This window comes from Branchiostoma floridae, chromosome 11 (genome assembly GCF_000003815.2).
Source record: "Branchiostoma floridae strain S238N-H82 chromosome 11, Bfl_VNyyK, whole genome shotgun sequence".
NCBI lineage: Eukaryota > Metazoa > Chordata > Leptocardii > Amphioxiformes > Branchiostomatidae > Branchiostoma > Branchiostoma floridae.
The window spans coordinates 17,522,144-17,539,734 of record NC_049989.1 but is presented as its reverse complement, the minus strand read 5'-3'; the positions used below and the strand labels follow the sequence as shown (position 1 = coordinate 17,539,734).

Below are 17,591 nucleotides of genomic sequence, written 5' to 3'. Positions count from 1 at the left end.
GAGATTTCGATCAGTGATGGTGAGTCCCTACACACGGGGACACACGAATAGTGAACTACTGTATGTTTTTCTATGCTCACTAGTAAATAACATAGTCTACGTGGCAAGCTTAGTAATAAACGGCCAGCTTACTCCACTGGCAGTCATTTTGATTTTGCAAATCTCTTCGATCTTTCAGTCATTGTAGCACTATAAATCAATTTATTTTTGCGTAGAGTTAATATCACGGTAGAACGGGAAATGATGTTTTCGCAGTGTTTAAATCCGCGGTTGAAACAATTCTGTAATACGCTTGAAAAGGTGGAAAAGTCAGTGCGAAAATAAAACTGCCACGAACATTTCAAGATCTACAGTAGTCTAGTAGTGACTTGGCTGACATTTAGATACTTAGAAATCTACCAGAAGAAAATTGCGTCAGAGAAAACGTGTACTGGCAGTAACAATAGTTTATTCAGAGAAGGGATTTTTGGGGATGAGTGTCTGTCGTCGTGGCATTGTTGCGACCATGAGCAGTATGTTTGATAGTTGTCCCGATTTCACTATGATAGCTAAAGATACTAGCTCTACTAGGCTCTACTGTCAGCTGTCGCTACATCGATTATCGAGTAAGATTCTCCACGTCAGAAAATGCTTGTAAAAAAACATAACAGCCACATTTTTGTCCACGGGCGCTCAGTAGCGTTTATAAAATGCGAGCCCTGCACATTGTAGCCGACATTCAACAGGACGCTATTCATGGATCAAACCTGTAGAATGTAAAGTCATATATATATTATTAAGCATACGAGCGAGAAAAATATCTCGATATACAAAATTTCTATCACCGCCGAGCCATGACTAAACTAAGAATTAGCGACCATTCGCTACAAATTGAAGTTGGTAGACACAGCAAGACTCCTCCAAATGACAGAATATGTACATTTTGCAACGATAGATGTGTAGAGAATGAAGTATATTTTCTTTTAGAATGCCCACTATACACCGAGATGCGCACATCTGTCATAAATACACTACAACTAGGTAATGAATATGTGTGTTTAAGTAAGGACCAAATGTTCAACTAAATTATGACAACTAATAGATACAACGCACTTGAAAAGATTTGTAAATTTGTTCACACAAGTTTCAAAAAGAGAGAAGACTATGTAGATTTTAGATGATATAAGATGTAACCTGTTTCACGTATACTTAAGTTATCCAACCCAATGCATTTAGCCATGTTGGGCAGGAATATGCAATAAAGATCATTGTCATTGTCATTGTCATTATAAATGGAAGGCTGGTGGCCTACTAGGGAATTGCTACAGCAGCAAGTATGGTGCTGTACTAGTCTCTACCACAAGGACGATCCCACCTGGCCGAGTAAGTAATAGGGAACCAAGGCCAAGATTAAAAATTATAAAGTCTAATAGGAATTAATTGACCTAGGAGTGAACTGACTGGCTGTGCTAGCAGCAAAAGGCTGACTGGGATCCCATGAAAACTTATTTGTCCTTCTTTGGCCAAGGTCTTTTCTTTTGTTATCCAACTGAGACGTCTGCGTGAAGACTAGTGCCGTGCGAGTGATTGTAGTTGTCAGGGTTGTGTGACTATTCTTTCAGCACTACCTCGGTGGTTGTCAAGGCCTTTTGGAAAACTTCCTAAAGCGATCACAGATTTGACAGGTCACTCAAATGGAAAAATAATGGGTTTTCTCATACTAAAAACATATTTCACCATATTCCAGTCATAAAATCAAGGGACACAAAGATCCAGTCTTGGTCTCTCAACGATCGCTCAGCAACCATGTCAGTTTAAATGGGTCTGTCTCTAATGTGTGCAATCGTTTAAAAAATTGCCTCCCTGGTATGTGTGGACTTTAAGTGTTACTGGTTAGCAACAGACCATTATGATTGTTCAATGAAGGTAAAGCGAAAGCCTTTCACTCCAATTATCATCCCACCCGAAACAAAGAATCGTTGTCATTATGATATGAATCGCGGCGTCAAAAAGACCTGCGAGTATTTTTAGAGCTTAATTGAAATCTGGTGAGCTAGGGTAGCTTCCTCGCCTAGGTGACACTTGGTGTATCATAATAGCAGTTGGGAACTACAGTATATATGTACGTACAAACATTGATGTCATTTGTTGAGCAACCACAGAACAAATGGCAGCGGATCATAGCGATGTGTGTGAGCAGGTTGGTACTAATGATATCCTGTTTGTTCGTCGGACCCTTGTAGTGTCTAGCAGCACACATCAAGTTTCCTTGCTGTTTCAATAGCCGGGTACTAGTATATGTTTACAGGGAGGGGTTGCTATAGTCTCCAAACAGAGGTTAGGCTCCGGCTGTTTTTTTAAATGTTTTTATGCGTTTTATCAGGCTTTCTATTTTGTACCGTTTGTTTTCTTTATGTCTCACCTGAAGTGTATGCACTGTGCCTGATATACGGAGTTCTTCTAGGTTTCAATTATCCAGTGTGTGTCACCTTTGCCTTGCGATCTTCTAGATATCCATATGCCAGCTATAGCTATATGTTCATAATCAGTATCTGTATCTGCATTCGCACCTTTACAGCCGGTATAACTGCCCTTCGCAGGCACGCGGCGTGGCAGCAGCTGGTTATATTACACTGATCATTAACGATCTGTCTCACCTAACCTTTGCACATCTCAAAGCGTTGTTCAAAGCTATCTATTGATATCTATGCTACAACAGTACTTAATATCAACGAGTGTCACTCTAAAATAGTCCTAGAAAAAGAAACTAAAGTTTTGAGCACACCAATCTTACGTTGATAAGTCTGGTACTTGAATGCATGACTATTTCTTGTAATGTTTTGAAATCTTTGCAGGCACGCGTGCGCCGCTCGCTACAGACTCCGGCTTGCGTTAGTCTACCGATGGAGGAAAAATGGGTTCACTCAAAAAGTTTCAAACTTCCTTCAAGGACGAGCGCACAACAAGACACAGCCGGTGGGAAGACCGACGTAAGAGTCCAACACCTGTTCGACAACCACAGAACTGCCTTCAAAAGAGCGCAGGTGGATCCAAACAGGTCGTGGTTGGTGGAGAAAGTGGCTCCCGCTCTGCCGAGTGTGACCGGCGCTGCGCACACAGAAAGGCGCCCTCTCTGGCACGGACGACTTGTCGGGACAAACAGTTCATCCTGCTCTCAGGGAAACATTTCTGCTCTTGACAGGAGAATGGCGAGATCTTACCGCTCCTCGAGCTCGTCCAGGGGAAGTTTCTACTCAACTTCCACCGAGTGGAGTTCAGGGGCACCGGGGGAAAACTTTGTGGTGTCAGACACGCTTCCATCTATACTTATTTCTCCACCTGTGTCAAAGGTGAGTGAATTACATATCTGCGTATATGTGACGACATGTGTACACAACTGGCTACCAGCCCAAGGCATACCTTTGTTCAAAGAGCAAAACAGTCAGAATCAAGTTTTCAAGAAAAACTATACATACATGGCCTAACCGGTATTAGAGTATCCAATTATGTGCCCAATTAACTTTATTGTCTATGTCTAAACAGCCCTGCTCAAACGTTTACAGTGTATATGTTGGGGAGGCATTGCGAGGACCATAGTAACGATACGTTCCCTCAGAAATACAACCGCGCGCATCTAGGACCGAGATCATAGTAATAGTACAACCGGCCGGTCCTCGGTCCTATCATCTCCTACACTACAAATCGTTGAGATCTAGTGTCATATTGTTTCAGTCTTATCTGTTAGAACCCTATAATATCTAGTTGCTTGAGGAAGGCTAACGTCACATTTCCAAACCGGGGCCCAGTCGGGCTGTCTGTGGAAACGACAAATTGATTCGAAATGAATACATAGAAATATACACAAATAATGTCCACGACTATTCCCCTTACGTCTTGTGTACTTTGGTGTCTATATTTTTCGTTGCCCAAAGCTGCCCGGCCGGGCCCCGGTTTGGAAATGTGACGCAGGCTTAACTGGTATCTTACGTATCTTGTTACCTTGATGTCTAGCCTTCATCGGTGTATGTAGTCAACCAACTCTGCCAACACTTCGTCCATGATCGCAGTTTACTTCTACCTGTAGTGGTACAACTCGACACAATGTTCCCAGTAGCACGCTACAGCTATGTGACCATCTGTTGTCGTTGTGATTCCCGAGGTACAGTTCTCAGGTACGTCCCGTCAGGCCCGAACACCTGCAGACGGCCGCCGAGAAAGTTGACGACAATGACGTTACCTGTCGGGTCTAATGTTATCCCGGATGGGCACAGGAACTGTCGCTCACCGAGACCAACCTCACCGAATTTAAACTTCATCTTCCCCTCAAGGTCAAACACGAGCACTTTGTGTGCGTCGCCATCGGTGACGTAGAACAGGTCACGGGACTCGTCCACTGCAACGAACCGTGGTTTCTGTAGCTGACCCTTGCCGATGTCCCGGATGAGGCTCCCGTCAGGCTGCAGGAGGAGACAGCACTTCAGTTGCTTGTCCACCACCACCATGCGACCGTCCTTCAGAACCCTCACTCCGCACAGCTCTCGAAAACATTCAGAGTTGAGCGTCTTTACCAATGTTCCTTCCCTCGAGTACACAGTGATAATTCCCTGGCTTCCCCTCCAAGACGTCACAATAAACTGCCCATTGGAGTCAATGTCAATCCCGCACGGATGCTCACCGTCATCGGCCAGTGAGAAACATCGAAGTGACTGACCAGTCTTGGTATCGAATACAAGCACACGTCTGCCCTTGCCATCCACGACTGCAATGTTGCCAGTCGTGTCCACCGCTACATCTGTCGGACCCAATGTTCTTCTGACAGACCCCCACCGTCTTTTCTAATAGTTAACGCTGGTGTGTGGCTACATTGTACCTTGACGTCGAACGGACTTCCAGCCACAATCTGACCGTTGACCTTGACCTCTAAGCTATGGTTGCCCGTGACAGTTGGTATGTATGAGATTTCCCACAAGCCACTGTTCTTCTCCTGCAGCCGTGTCGGGACCGGCTGGCCCAAGGGGTCATTCAAGGTGACCGTGACGTCATCTTTAGGCACAATACAAGAAAGTCCATTTTTGTCCATTGTGCTTAGGAAAGAGACGCTTGAAAGCCCTACTACGGCCGGCTTTATTTCAACGGAACACTTGGATGCATCCGCCTTTGCTGCCACTTGCACACTCCCTGCTTTGGGACGTTATCCTTTAAACCTGCCACAGCAGTCCCCTCCGAGAACACCACAAGGTCGGTTGGAGTTGTCAACAACTCTTCCACCCTCTGTCTGGCTTGACCTTCGACTACAATGACGTTCACGTCACTTCCGTGTTCCACAGCTTGTGTGCAGAATTCAGACGCGCTGGTCAATCCGGCTAGCTCAAATTCGATCGCTTCTTTCTGGGTTTCCAAACACGTCTTAACTTCCTGGTGGTCCAACCCTATGTCATTGATGACTTCTGTTTTTCTATTCTTCTTGAAGCAAGGTGATAAGATGATCGAAGCAGACTGTGGCCCGTTCAATCGTTGCGTCTGTCGATGTTGCCAACTCCGAAATTTCTTTCTCAAAGTCGTTCAACGCAGCTTCTGCCTCTCTTGTTCGATGATCTACTTTTTTCAGTAGATCTTGAAGGTCCAGCTTCTTCCTTTCAGCGACGCCACCGATTTCTACAAGATTGTGTTCGTTGTCCAGTCTATGGTCCACAACAGCACAACTGACACAGACCAAAGTCTGACAAGGTTCACAGTAAAAAGTTAAGACTTGGTCTTCGTGCTTCCAGCAAAATACTTTGCGCTGAAAACTACCGGCCACACATTCCGTGTTCTTCAGCAGATTCTCTTGAGCCACGATCTGATGCCCTCTCATGGCTGGAAACCTGTGATGTGTGTTTGTACAGGACTCACACAGCAGAACAGTACACTGTACGCACCATGACCGTTCCCCTTCCTCCTTGTCTCGCACACCTGGCACGGCACACTGCCTGACCCCGCCCCTTTCTTCACGGCCGCGAAGTCCAGCAGTTTGTTGACGTAGAAGTTGGTCCTGAGCCCGTCTACACCTTGGTCTGGTAGACTGACCTGTGTGCGGCAGGCTGGACACTCCAGCGGCTGTTGTTGAGTAGCCCAAAGCTTCAGACATTCTTTATAAAAAGTATGAAAACATGGCAGAACTCTGGGATCCCGGTAGCGCAACATACAGACCGAACACGTCAGGAACTGGTCACCAAAGTCTCCCATTACTTCGATTTTTCTCGCCATGATGCCTTCAAAATATCGGAACACCTAGATCATGCTTCTGTTTATCCTGATATTAGGATGTGAAATTGGGCAATACATGTAGTTGGGTAAAGCAGGTTCTCGGAATTCAGTTTCGGTACCTGACGTCATGTAGCACAGGTCATCCTCTCGGTGAACCCAGGTTACCTGGTTACCGAGAAGGGTATGTTTTCGATGTGGCTGTGCGTTCAAGTCAAAACAGCATAACTCGACAAGTTGTGAACGAATCCGTATGATTTTTGGTATGTGGATAGGAGGTGTCAAAGCAAAGGACTCGATTATAGACTAAGGCCCGATTTACACTTGTTTCTTGAATCTGTAGTACTACACATCGTAGTCTACTACTGTAGTAGACTACAGATTCGCGTCCGGTTTACACTCACTGACAGAGAGCATAGCGGGACACCTGCTGTTCTTTGATTACGGAGAAACTGTAGTGACTGAATGTGACCTTTGACACTTGGCGGGCGCGGGAATCTTATATTTGTGAAAAAAAGTTTTTTTTTCTAATACAAGGCACTCTGAAAAATAGGCCATGACAATAGAAAATAGTACATTGACCACAGATTACCCAAATAAAACACGCGTACGTTTCGAATTACACCAGATCAAACAGCATCAATTTTTTGGTCTTCTTCACTCTTCCTGTTGTGTCAAAAGTGCCAATTTTGACCACCGGACGGATCAAAATGACGGGAGAGGCGGAGGTCATTATGTTCATGTTGCAGTGTTACCCAGGTTTTCAACCAGACACGCCAAGAACGTATGCAGCGCAGGAGGCGACTGACGCGGTTGGCGTCAGTCAGCTGTAGTATACTACAGTTTCTGTTTACACCCTGTTCGAATTCTCATAGAACGTCCGCTGAACTGTAGTACTACAGCCTCGGAGGGTGTAGTAGATTACAGTAGTAGACTACACTTCATTTCTGTTTACACCCAGAAAAAATCTGTAGGCTACTACAGTAGTAGACTACGATCTGTAGTACTACAGATAAAACTACAAGTGTAAATCGTGCCTAACTAGCTACTGGTATTGTAAACACATTTAACAAAGTCACGTACATACAGACCCTTAACAGGCAGGGATTGTAATGCTTGTAAAATGTAATTTTGATACATACAGGTGAAACTTCTGCAAGTGATGGGCAGGCAGAAAGACCTCTGTGTGAAAAGTGCCGGTCCAGCTACCTCGCCCTATCAGAGCATCCTAACACCCAGACTGCCCTATCCCATCATGAAGTCTTACAGATACAAGGGAAAAGGTAGGAAACGCTATCATCATCATTTCTTGTCTGACAACTCTTTGTCTAATGCAGTTGACCGATGTTTTCAGTTATGCTACGCCCTATGCGGTTCCTATGGCCCATTTGCCATGAAAATTGTTAACGTTAAGAAATTCACATTCACAGTCAGTTTCGTCTATTACCAAAGTTATGTATTTGGCTATATGTGTCTGTGTGCATGTCTGCGAAAAATATAACTCAAGAAGTTGTGAATGGATCTTTTTGACCTTTGATAAATTGGCAAAATGATGAAATAATTAGAGTATGGAATCCCTAGTGGCTGTCTATGGTACTGCAACATGAGTTACAATTTTCTAAATATATCTTGTGGCCAGGAGATGCACTGGTTATTGTTTTTGGCTGTTTGATAACCTTTATTTTAGGGAAGAAGTGGCATTTGGGTCCTATAGCAGCTTTATCTGGAACTGCAGGGGGCATTACAGTTGCAGACTTTGAAACAGGATGAGTCAAGATGGGATGAATGAATTTTTCATGTTTTTTATTGAAATTATGTGGTGATGGGTTGATTATGGAAATTAAGACTTAATTTGCATAATTAATGAGGAACTTTATATTTCATATGCCTTCCAGGTGACTCCAAGACAAGAAGGGAAAGAACAGTCCTTCCCTTCAAAGTTTTCAACTTCTGTGATGACAAGGTCCTACCAAGAGTCAGAGTCTGGAGGGGGAACCAGACTGTACATCTTGCTACAACAGTAACGCTACTGCCTAAAGGAATATAGCAGTAGAATGTGGTCTACTACATGTACATGTGTAGTACTGTAATTCTTGACATTATTTTAGGTGGTTTTATGTTTACAGTTTTTGCAGTGACTGATTTGCCACATTTGAAACTGATGTTTCCAGTACTGTACAGCATGTGACCATAGTGCGGACATTCAATTATCTCCCTATAATAAAATAAAATCACCACAAACTTAAAGCATTTACGGTAATTCGCATTTTCACTTCATTTGATATTCATGCCATAATTTTACTCATGTTCAAAATAGTTTTTCTTGGGTGCATCACAGATTATTTGTTTGAGCACTATCAAAAAGGAACTTAGACATTTGATTTATGTTTTAAAGCACATGTATAACGTTATAGATCTACAATACAATTCACCTTTGACCTTTCAAGATGTATATGTAGTAGTGTACATACCAGAAGTTGTATGTATCTGTCAGATAACTTGTTCAGGCTTATGTGTAAGGCAGATCATGTATTTATCAAAACTACATGCATGCATTAATATGCATGAATAAAGTATACAACAATACAAAATGGTAAAGATTTAAATGATAAAACGAACACTTTTTCTTATAAATATAACCACATAAGTCACTTTACCTTAAAGGCAAATAAATGCATTACAAACCTACATATAATTCTAACAACCTGAGTCTGGACTGTAGCAACATCAATGCATCTTTATTTTTTTTATATTTTCTGAAGCATTATACCACCTGGTTTACATTAACACACATAAGGCCCCTTTTCCACTGGATATCAATCTCTTAGCAACTGTTGAGAGACAAAATTGGACTTAAGTGATCCTTGGTTTTATGATTGTAATATGATGCATGTTGCAGAAGTATGATTCAAAAGACAACAAAACACACAAAACGTAAGAAACATTCTTCTTTTGTCTCTGAAATTTGTCAAATATTTGATCACTCATTGTTACCTCCATGAAAAATGGAGGTATAGTTTTTGGTGGTGTGTCTGTGTGTGTGTCTGTCTGTGTGTCCGTCTGTGTGTCCGGATATTTATGGTCAGCATAACTTTAGAACCTCTGGATGGACTGTAATGATATTTGGTATGTGGGTAGGTGTTTGGAAGACGAAGGTCAAGGTCGATTTTGGCCCCCCTGGTGTGTGACATTGGTACTGCAGCAGAACTGTAGTAGAAAGGGGTTGCAACTAACTTTTGTACAGATATCAAAGACAACAGTAACATTGTGGTCTATTGTTCAGTATATGAGTTCAATACAGAGTTTAATCTTTGTAAACATTCTACACCCCTCTAAACTATCCATCAGCAGTCAAGTACCAATGATGATCAGGAACTGGTTTCAACTTTGTACTGAAAAAGAAGAGAACAGAGGATTCAGTTTTATGCCAGATTTCTGTGATATCATGTTTATAACAATATTGTATCTTTACAGTCTTATAATGTCACATTACATGGATGTTATGCAACAGGCATTTAGTTCTTGCAACTATTGCTAGATTGTAGCTAAACTCATTGCATTAAAAGCACATGCATTCTGTATGATTTTTATGAATTTTTTTTATTTATTAGAGTACGGTCTTAAGACTATTCAACTGAAACATGGCAGATATAACGACCATAAACTAACTTACACTTAAGTATCATATAAATGTATGTGGTATGTATGTTGTTCTTTAAGTTGAGTATTATACACTTAGCATCAAGTATTCTGTAAATGTCTATCTTATGAAACTTGACGTTTCATGAAAACATGTTGCTTCAACATGAAATGTTTGCCGTCGTTGTTGCCACCCATACTTTTTGTGTATCTTTTATTAAACATGTTTGCCACATACGTCTCCTGCAAATGTTGTGTATTTTGCCTTTACAACAGTAGGGCAGTAGTGCACATACGTGAACTAATGTTGGACTTTTAAAGCTTTATGGTCACTGAGTCTGACACCAATACATTCATACATAAATGTTCATCCAATGCACTAGAGTACTCACTATACTAAAGCACTGAAGACAATGTAACCCAATTTAAAGTCTAAAAATAAAATCCATGCAAAATCTACAGCTCCATAAGTTTTGACATAGAGAGCACTCTAATACTTCACGCAGGTTAGATACCTTGTTAAGGATCCAGTCTGCATGCTCTACATAAAGTAACTGTTGGACTCTAGTATAATTGAGACTGACACCAAAACATTCATGATTTTTTATCGAATGGCACTTACACTACTAAAGTACCAAAATCCTTACACTAGGAGTCCTTACACTACTAAAGCACTAAAATCAATCTAACCCACTTTAAAATCAAGAAATAGAAGCTACTTTAAAGCTACAGCCTCTTGAGTTCCAGTGTAGAGCCCTTAACACTCCATGCTAACTACGAACCTTGTTAAGGATCCAGTCTGCATCCTCGAGGGCTTTCTTGATGATCTGCTGAATTCTCTCAGGATCCGTCTCATCTTCATGGCTGTTGAACCCCTAGGAGACGTGACATAAAACTTTTCATTAGGCCACTAGGCACTCCATGTATGCATGCATCTACAGTGGCTCTCCTATCCCCTTATAGTCCTGGGTTCCTAGACATTCCCCTCTAGGTCAATTCCCCCGATCTGTCTAATCTGACTTGACATTTTGCTGTCAAGAGAACACCTGACTTTAAATTCAAACCGAACCCTAGATACAAGAGGGTCTGCAACTCTGCATGCTCTTTTTTGTAAGGTGTAGGCAGGCCTTTTTAATTTTCTCACCCTCAAACACTTACAAATGAAGCCCTTTCATCTTTTAATAGATAAGCCATTAAACGTAGCTTTGTTTTCCCTCAAAATTTCAAAATCTTCCTAGATGAAAGTGAATCACTTAAATAAAAGAGATGGTCAGGGGGAGTGAAGGTAGGGTGCTGGGGCCATGTGGCGCGTTGGATACACAACTGATCCCTCAATCTCGGAAGTGCCGCGTGGCGCCTTGGTACACCCGATCCCTCGATCTCGGAAGTTAAGCAACGCGCGGTCCGGATAGTGCTTGGATGGGGGACCAACCAAGGACGTCCGGATTGCTGTAGCCTCACGAAGTTTTCCACGAAATCGTCTTCCAGGACGGACGTAAAACGGGGGTCCCGTGCTCAAGGAGGTGCCTCGACCACGTTAAACAGCCTCATTACCCTCACTTTGGGTATATAACGGTTAACTGTTACATGCAAATTATATTACTGTAAGTGTAACGTTAAATGCATTTTAAAGGGACATAATGTAGAAATATGACGCCAAAATTTCAAATGTTTTGAACTTGAAAATCTCCATTCAGATTGACATTTGCAACTTATTTCTAACTTATCTGCGTCATTTTATCGCATTTCTAGTGCTAATTAACGGCGTCATAGTAAGCCGCGACCAAATTCACTTACTTCCGGGTAGCCTACCGGAAGTAAGCCGACCGTAGATTTCCGAATCGACCGTTGCGGTCGCAGATCTTCGCCGCTTAGCGGTGACTTTCAACACGCATGGTCTTTTTAGCGAATGCCCACAAACGCCCACTCTAGAGAAGTCCGCGCTGCACGAATCTCATTTTCTTTGCTTGGAATATGTCCACGTTGTGCTCCCATGTATTAATCCTGAGTTTCAAGTCAATCCATCGACCCGAAGTGACATAAATCAAAGTTTTCGATTCTCGATGGTCTTTTTAGCGAACGCCCAGCAAAATGTCTTTTTAGCGAATGCCCACTATATCCACAAAAATATCGGCCGTCGCGCAACGACACCTAAACCTACCGCCACAAACATGTTCAAGATGGTGTCCCATTGACGTGTACGGAGTTTCCGTGCTTTACAAGCATTTTAAGTCCCTGTTTTTCGTCAAAATGTACAGCGCCGATACTGCCATACTTTAACAATGGCAATTCAAAATGGCGGGCACTAGTCATGTGACCTCCTTGCGGGACTGTTCTATAAGTATCGCGGGAGGGACTGTTGTAGCATAGCTTATCATACAACCATTTTAGATTGAATTCTGAACAAGATTTTCAATTCATAGTGCTGTCATCTGACTGATATTTACATTGTGGTCCCTTTTTCTGTGCTATAATTACCCAGGTTTGAGGAACTTAGTGCAAATATGGATATTGATTCTCCTCAGTGCCCAATTAATGTACAAAAGGCTCAGACACATTAGTGTTATAAACCTGACTAGGGGCAGGTAACCAATACTAGAAAAACATAGCTATTCATTATTAACAATACTATTTACATTATAATAATAACTCTTCACCAAACTGGACTTTTCTTATCTTTATTTATCACAGAAACATTGTTACAATGAGGATTTAATTAGATGAGTATCTGTTACAGTGTGTACAAACTTATTTCAAATAAAAAAATGTATTTCATTTCACTTCCTAAATATTTTTAAAGTATTGGAAGGGGTTGACACATAAACAATATTAATTGCATTATTTGTGTGCAGAAAAATGTGACCACATGCTATTAATAGCCTATTTAATATAGTAATAAAATGTTGGAACATGGCAAGAGCGGGCTCAGAAAGGAAAAGTTTTATAACATTTAGTTATGACGTAGAAAGTTTCAATTGTAAAATGTACCTTTATTAACATTGACAAACAAATTGTTTTTCTCTTCTTAATAAATGACGACAATACAGGTAAGTAAGGTGTGTTTCCTTTTATAACAGGCCAGGTAAGACACCGTACAGGTAAGTAAGGTGTGTTTCCTTTTATAGCAGACCCGGTAAGACACCGTACAGGTGAGTAAGGTGTGTTTCCTTGACTACAGACTAGGTAAGACACCGTACAGGTGAGAAACGTGCATTTCCATTGATTACAGACCAGGTAAGACACCGTACAGGTGAGTAACGTGTATTTCCTTTGATTACAGACCAGGTAAGACACCGTACAGGTGAGTAACGTGTATTTCCTTTGATAACAGGCCAGGTAAAACACCATACAGGTAAGTAAGGTGTGTTTCCTTTTATAGCAGACCAGGTAAGACACCGTACAGGTGAGTAACGTCTATTTCCTTTGATTACAGACCAGGTAAGACACCGCACAGTTGAGTAAGGTGTGTTTCCTTTGCATATAGACCAGATAGTGTATTATACAGGTGAGTAAGGTGTGTTTCCTTTGCCTATATACCATATAGGACATCAAACAGGCGAGTAAGGCGTCTTTCCTTTGCCTATAGACCAGATAGGACATTATACAGGTAAGTAAGGTGTCATTCCTTTGCCTATAGACCAGATAGGGCATTATACACGTTAACTTACCTGTACTATACCCTACATGGTCTATATGCAGGGTATTATACACTTAACTTACCTGTACAATACCCTACATGGTCTATATGCAAAGGGAAGACACCTTACTTGCCTGTATAATGCCCTATCTGGTGTATAGGCAAAGGAAAGTTGCTTTACTCCCCTGTATAATACCTATCTGGTCTATAGGCAAAGGAAAGACGCATAACTCACCTGTATAATGGCCTATATGGTATATAGGCAAAGGAAAGTTGCTTTACTCACCTGTATAATACCCTATCTGGTCTATAGGCAAAGGAAAGACACATTACTTACCTGTATAATGCCCTATCTGGTCTATAGGCAAAGGAAAGTTGCTTAACTCACCTATATAATACCCTATCTGGTCTATAGGCAAAGGAAAGCTGCTTTACTCACCTGCATAATACCCTATCTGGTCTATAGCCAAAGGAAAGACGCCTTACTCGCCTGTTTAATGGCCTATATGGTATATAGCCAAAGGAAAGACGCCTTACTCACCTGTATAATACACTATCAGGTCTATAGGCAAAGGAAACACACCTTACTTACCTGTGCGGTGTCTTACCTGGTCTGCTATAAAAGGAAACACACCTTACTTACCTGTACGGTGTCTTACCTGGTCTGTAGTCAAGGAAACACACCTTACTCACCTGTACGGTGTCTTACCTGGTCTGCTATAAAAGGAAACACACCTAACTTACCTGTACGGTGTCTGACCTGGTCTGTAGTCAAGGAAACACACCTTACTCACCTGTACCGGTGTCTTACCGGGTCTGCTATAAAAGGAAACACACCTTACTTACCTGTACGGTGTCTTACCTGGCCTGTTATAAAAGGAAACACACCTTACTTACCTGTATCGTTGTCATTTATTAAGAAGAGAAAAACAATTTGTTTGTCAATGTTAATAAAGGTACATTTTACAATTGAGATGTTCTACGTCATAACTAAATGTTATAAAACATTTCCTTTCTGTACTCAGAAGAGGAGCCCGCTCATGCCATGTTCCAACATTTTATTAGACTATTAATAGCATGTGATTACATTTTTCTGCACACAAATAATGCAATTAATATTGTTTATGTGTCAATCCCTTCCAATACTTTAAAAAATATTTAGGAAGTGAAATGAAAACATTTTTGTATTTGAAATAAGTTTGTACACACTGTAACAGATACTCATCTAATCAAATCCTCATTGTAGCAATGTTTCTGTGATAAATAAAGATAAGAAAAGTCCAGTTTGGTGAAGAGTTATTATTATAATGTAAATAGTATTGTTAATAATGAATAGCTATGTTTTTCTAGTATTGGTTACCTGCCCCTAGTCAGGTTTATAACATTAATGTGTCTGAGCCTTTTGTACATTAATTGGGCACTGAGGAGAATCAATATCCATATTTGCACTAAGTTCCTCAAACCTGGGTAATTATAGCACAGAAAAAAGGACCACAATGTAAATATCAGTCAGATGATAGCACTATGAATCGAGAAAATCTTGTTCAGAATTCACTCTAAAATGGTTGTATGATAGGCTATGCTACAACAGCCCCTCCCGCGATACTTATAGAACAGTCCCGCAAGGAGGTCACATGACTAGTGCCCGCCATTTTGAATTGCCATTGTTAAAGTATGGCAGTATCGGCGCTGTACATTTTGACGAAAAACAGGGACTTAAAATGCTTGTAAAGCACGGAAACTCCGTACACATCAATGGGACACCATCTTGAACATGTTTGTGGCGGTAGGTTTAGGTGTCGTTGCGCGACGGCCGATATTTTTGTGGATATAGTGGGCATTCGCTAAAAAGACATTTTGCTGGGCATTCGCTAAAAAGACCATCGAGAATCGAAAACTTTGATTTATGTCACTTCGGGTCGATGGATTGACTTGAAACTCAGGATTAATACATGGGAGCACAACGTGGACATATTCCGAGCAAAAAAAATGAGATTCGTGCAGCGCGGACTTCTCTAGAGTGGGCGTTTGTGGGCATTCGCTAAAAAGACCCTCCCCTTTCAACAAACCTCAGTAACGATTCGAGAGAACCACCAAACACGTTCTAAAGGGCACTTTGGCTCGCCGGCAAGTTGAATAAAATGGCGGACGACTCAAGCGGCGGAGGGAAGTGCAAATATTTCAAGACATCCTCACAGCTCAACAATGTCGTATCCATACGTTGTAAATATTGCTGTGCAGTGTAATAAAGTAGACTAAACTCATAATGTAGAGAAATGACCGAAAACAGTGACTTTATTTTTACATAATGTCCCTTTAAGTTCGTGGGGATTTAATTTCGTGGTAGTGGAAAAAACGACTTTTCCTAGCAGTAAAGGTGTGTTGTATCTAACAGTGTAAGAGGAACTTTCCATGTCAATATTTCCCGCAAAGAAGCAAGGTAAAGTCTGCAGTGAGCCACCACAGGGCGCACTGCCCCCCTCCCCCTTCCCTACACACCTGTCGGACGTGGTGTTTGTAGTGACCTTTTGCGTCTTCAGGAAGTCTGTCACAGCACCTGAACAGGTACCGATAGAGCAGACGGGGAGTGTTCACGGCAGACTTTGCTATCAGTCCGACAATAGGAACCATTTTAGGGGAGTAAAAACAGCAAAGACAGTGCGCACTCCAAGTCCTGGCTAGGAAAACGCGGGCACAGTACTGGCAAGGAATCGGACATAGAAAAACATGACCCATTTCAGAACTTTACAAATAACTTTACACACCGATGACCTAATCTCTTACACACGAATGACCAAACGCAGAAACATTACTGAACCCAAATGCAATGACATAACTGCACCCAAGGGAATTGCGCTCTCTGGAAAGAAAAGGAGGTTTTCTTCTAAACCTTAAGGCTAATCAATTACGCCGCTCTCGAAAAAAAAGATTAATGGGAACATCTCAACTTTTCCACTTTACACTTTATGGACGCCTTTTCCAACGCTTTTATTACAAGCACGCATGCCCCGAGAAACGAAAGAGGCTTCTTCCAACGCTGTGCTGTTTTCCAAATCTTACACTTTACACTTTACAGACACGGCATCATCTTAGCACACAGGCCCTGAAAAAATTCGAGGCTGTTTTTGGAAAGCTTACATTTACACTTTACAGACACGGCTCATTGACCACCGGGTTAATTGACAAAAGCTTGCGACAATGACCCACCACTCTCAGTGAAAAAACGGGGCTTTTTCCTAATCTTACACTTTACACTTTACAGACACGGCATGATCTTAGCACACAGGCCTTGAAAAATTCGAGGCTGTTTTTGGAAAGCTTACATTTGCACTTTACAGACACGGCTCATTGACAATGACCCACCACTCTCAGTGAAAAAACGGGGCTTTTTCCTAATCTTACACTTTACACTTTACAGACACGGCATCATCTTAGCACACAGGCCCTGAAAAATTCGAGGCTGTTTTTGGAAAGCTTACATTTACACTTTACAGACACGGCTCATTGACAATGACCCACCACTCTCAGTGAAAAAACGGGGCTTTTCCTAATCTTACACTTTACACTTTACAGACACAGCATCAGCTTAGCACACAGGCCCTGAAAAAATTCGAGGCTGTTTTGGAAAGCTTACATTTACACTTTACAGACACGGCTCATTGACAATGACCCACCACTCTCAGTGAAAAAACGGGGCTTTTTCCTAATCTTACACTTTACACTTTACAGACACGGCATCAGCTTAGCACACAGGCCCTGAAAAATTCGAGGCTGTTTTTGGAAAAGCTTACATTTACACTTTACAGGCATGGGTCATTGACAAAGACCCCCCACTCTCAGAGAAAAAAAGGGGGTTTTTCCCAAACTTACACTTTACACTTTACAGACACCGGTTCTGCTTAGGACACCGGCCCTTAAAAAATTCAAGGCTGTTTTTGGAAAGCTTACATTTACTCTTTACAGGCATGGCTCGTAGACAATGACCCACCCCTCACAGCGAAGAAAAGGGGATTTTTCTCAATCTTACACCTTACAACTTCCCGACCCAGCTCCTGCACCCCTCACTACCCCAGAACAAATTGAGGGATGTTTT

The 17,591-nt window shown here is 41.8% G+C and overlaps 2 protein-coding genes across 2 annotated transcripts; one reads left to right on the top strand and one right to left on the bottom strand.

Annotated features, from left to right (window-relative positions):
- The first annotated feature begins 2,773 nt into the window (after positions 1-2,773).
- On the top strand, positions 2,774-9,281 carry LOC118426372. Its single transcript, XM_035835710.1, has 3 exons — positions 2,774-3,329; positions 7,367-7,505; positions 8,118-9,281. The coding sequence occupies exons 1-3, from the start codon at positions 2,799-2,801 to the stop codon at positions 8,267-8,269; spliced, it is 822 nt and encodes a 273-aa protein (XP_035691603.1). The 5' UTR covers positions 2,774-2,798; the 3' UTR covers positions 8,270-9,281.
- Positions 9,282-9,590: 309 nt separating this feature from the next.
- Positions 9,591-16,194, bottom strand: LOC118425295 (LYR motif-containing protein 9). Its single transcript, XM_035834100.1, has 3 exons — positions 15,998-16,194; positions 10,644-10,736; positions 9,591-9,614 (listed from the first exon to the last, which is right to left on the bottom strand). Exons 1-3 carry the CDS (start codon positions 16,127-16,129, stop codon positions 9,591-9,593), a joined length of 249 nt encoding a protein of 82 aa, XP_035689993.1. The 5' UTR covers positions 16,130-16,194.
- Positions 16,195-17,591: the final 1,397 nt, after the last annotated feature.

What these genes read in the sequence shown, in the direction of transcription:
- LOC118425295 (XM_035834100.1), bottom strand. Translation starts at nt 16,129, where the DNA reads ATGGTTCCTATTGTCGGACTGATAGCAAAGTCTGCCGTGAACACTCCC. An exon ending in ACAAACACCACGTCCGACAG is followed by an intron (nt 10,737 to 15,997) that starts GTGTGTAGGGAA and finishes CACGTCTCCTAG; the next exon opens with GGGTTCAACAGCCATGAAGA. An exon ending in CAGACTGGATCCTTAACAAG is followed by an intron (nt 9,615 to 10,643) that starts GTTCGTAGTTAG and finishes CTTCTTTTTCAG; the next exon opens with TACAAAGTTGAAACCAGTTC.
- LOC118426372 (XM_035835710.1), top strand. Translation starts at nt 2,799, where the DNA reads ATGACTATTTCTTGTAATGTTTTGAAATCTTTGCAGGCACGCGTGCGC. An exon ending in TTTCTCCACCTGTGTCAAAG is followed by an intron (nt 3,330 to 7,366) that starts GTGAGTGAATTA and finishes TGATACATACAG; the next exon opens with GTGAAACTTCTGCAAGTGAT. An exon ending in TTACAGATACAAGGGAAAAG is followed by an intron (nt 7,506 to 8,117) that starts GTAGGAAACGCT and finishes TATGCCTTCCAG; the next exon opens with GTGACTCCAAGACAAGAAGG.